We start from the raw sequence: 851 nt of genomic DNA, 5'->3' as shown, positions 1-851 counted from the left end.
GCCATGCGCAACGACGTCACGCGCGGCGCCCCGGCCCCTGTGGCCGTTTGGCAGCGGGGCAGCAGCCCGCAACGGTCGCGCTGCGCTGTACGAGTTTGGAGCCGGACTCTCAGGAAGCTTCACGGCAGCCGCGCACAGCTCAAAGGCGGTGCCGCGCCGCGCACGTGCTCTCGTCAACTCACCTTTCGCAACCAGCCACAGCATCATGGCCAGCGGCACCCACTACCTTCCAGCCAGCATGACTGAAACGCAGCCTGGCCCTGCCTCGCCCTGCTGGGCTCTCTTCCTCCCTTCTGGGCTCAAAAACAAAGGCTCAGGGCTCAGAACATCCCGTCTGCTACCCGTTGAACCCCTCAAAACAGGTGGCGGAGTGCTCCAGCGTGGAGGCGGCGGCGCGGGTGTATGCTGAGTGCGACGGCCTCGAGTTTGAGCGCAGCGCCTGCAAGTTTGACCTGCGATTCATCCCTGACGACATGGACTTTTCGGGGCGGCAGGTGGGGGGGAAGCCGCGGGTTTTTGGGGGTGTGGGCCGTAAGGGAGGGGGCTGTGGGTGGTAAGGGGGGCGGCCTTTGTTGCGTTTGGGCGTGTGCAGAGACACGCACGTGTGCCGCGCGTGAGAAATTGACCCGGGTCTTGGGTTGAATGGACGGTGAGGTCAGGGGTGCGTCGCGACGTGTATATGCGGATTTAAAGCTCGTCCCCCTGGTGGGGGTGGTGAGGTGCAAGGGGGGCCGCTGCAGGGCCACTGCGAAGCCGTGAACAGAGAAGCTTGAGACCCTCACGTTACAGGACACCGTCAACACACACACACACACGCACACACACACACACGCACACACACACACACACAC

General features: G+C 63.9%; 1 protein-coding gene across 1 annotated transcript in view; it reads left to right on the top strand.

Annotated features, from left to right (window-relative positions):
- Window positions 1–851, top strand: part of MNEG_9940 (Pre-rRNA-processing protein esf1) — a gene marked incomplete at both ends in the record, with an annotated part of 5,718 nt that overhangs the window by 439 nt on the left and 4,428 nt on the right. Inside the window, one exon of the mRNA XM_014041589.1 lies at window positions 363–494. Coding sequence (XP_013897043.1) covers window positions 363–494 — 132 coding nt within the window. The remainder of the gene's footprint in view (window positions 1–362; window positions 495–851) is intronic.

This window comes from Monoraphidium neglectum (assembly GCF_000611645.1).
Source record: "Monoraphidium neglectum strain SAG 48.87 unplaced genomic scaffold scaffold02120, whole genome shotgun sequence".
NCBI lineage: Eukaryota > Viridiplantae > Chlorophyta > Chlorophyceae > Sphaeropleales > Selenastraceae > Monoraphidium > Monoraphidium neglectum.
Note: the sequence above shows the minus strand (reverse complement) of the source record. Positions and strands in the feature narration are given on the sequence as shown.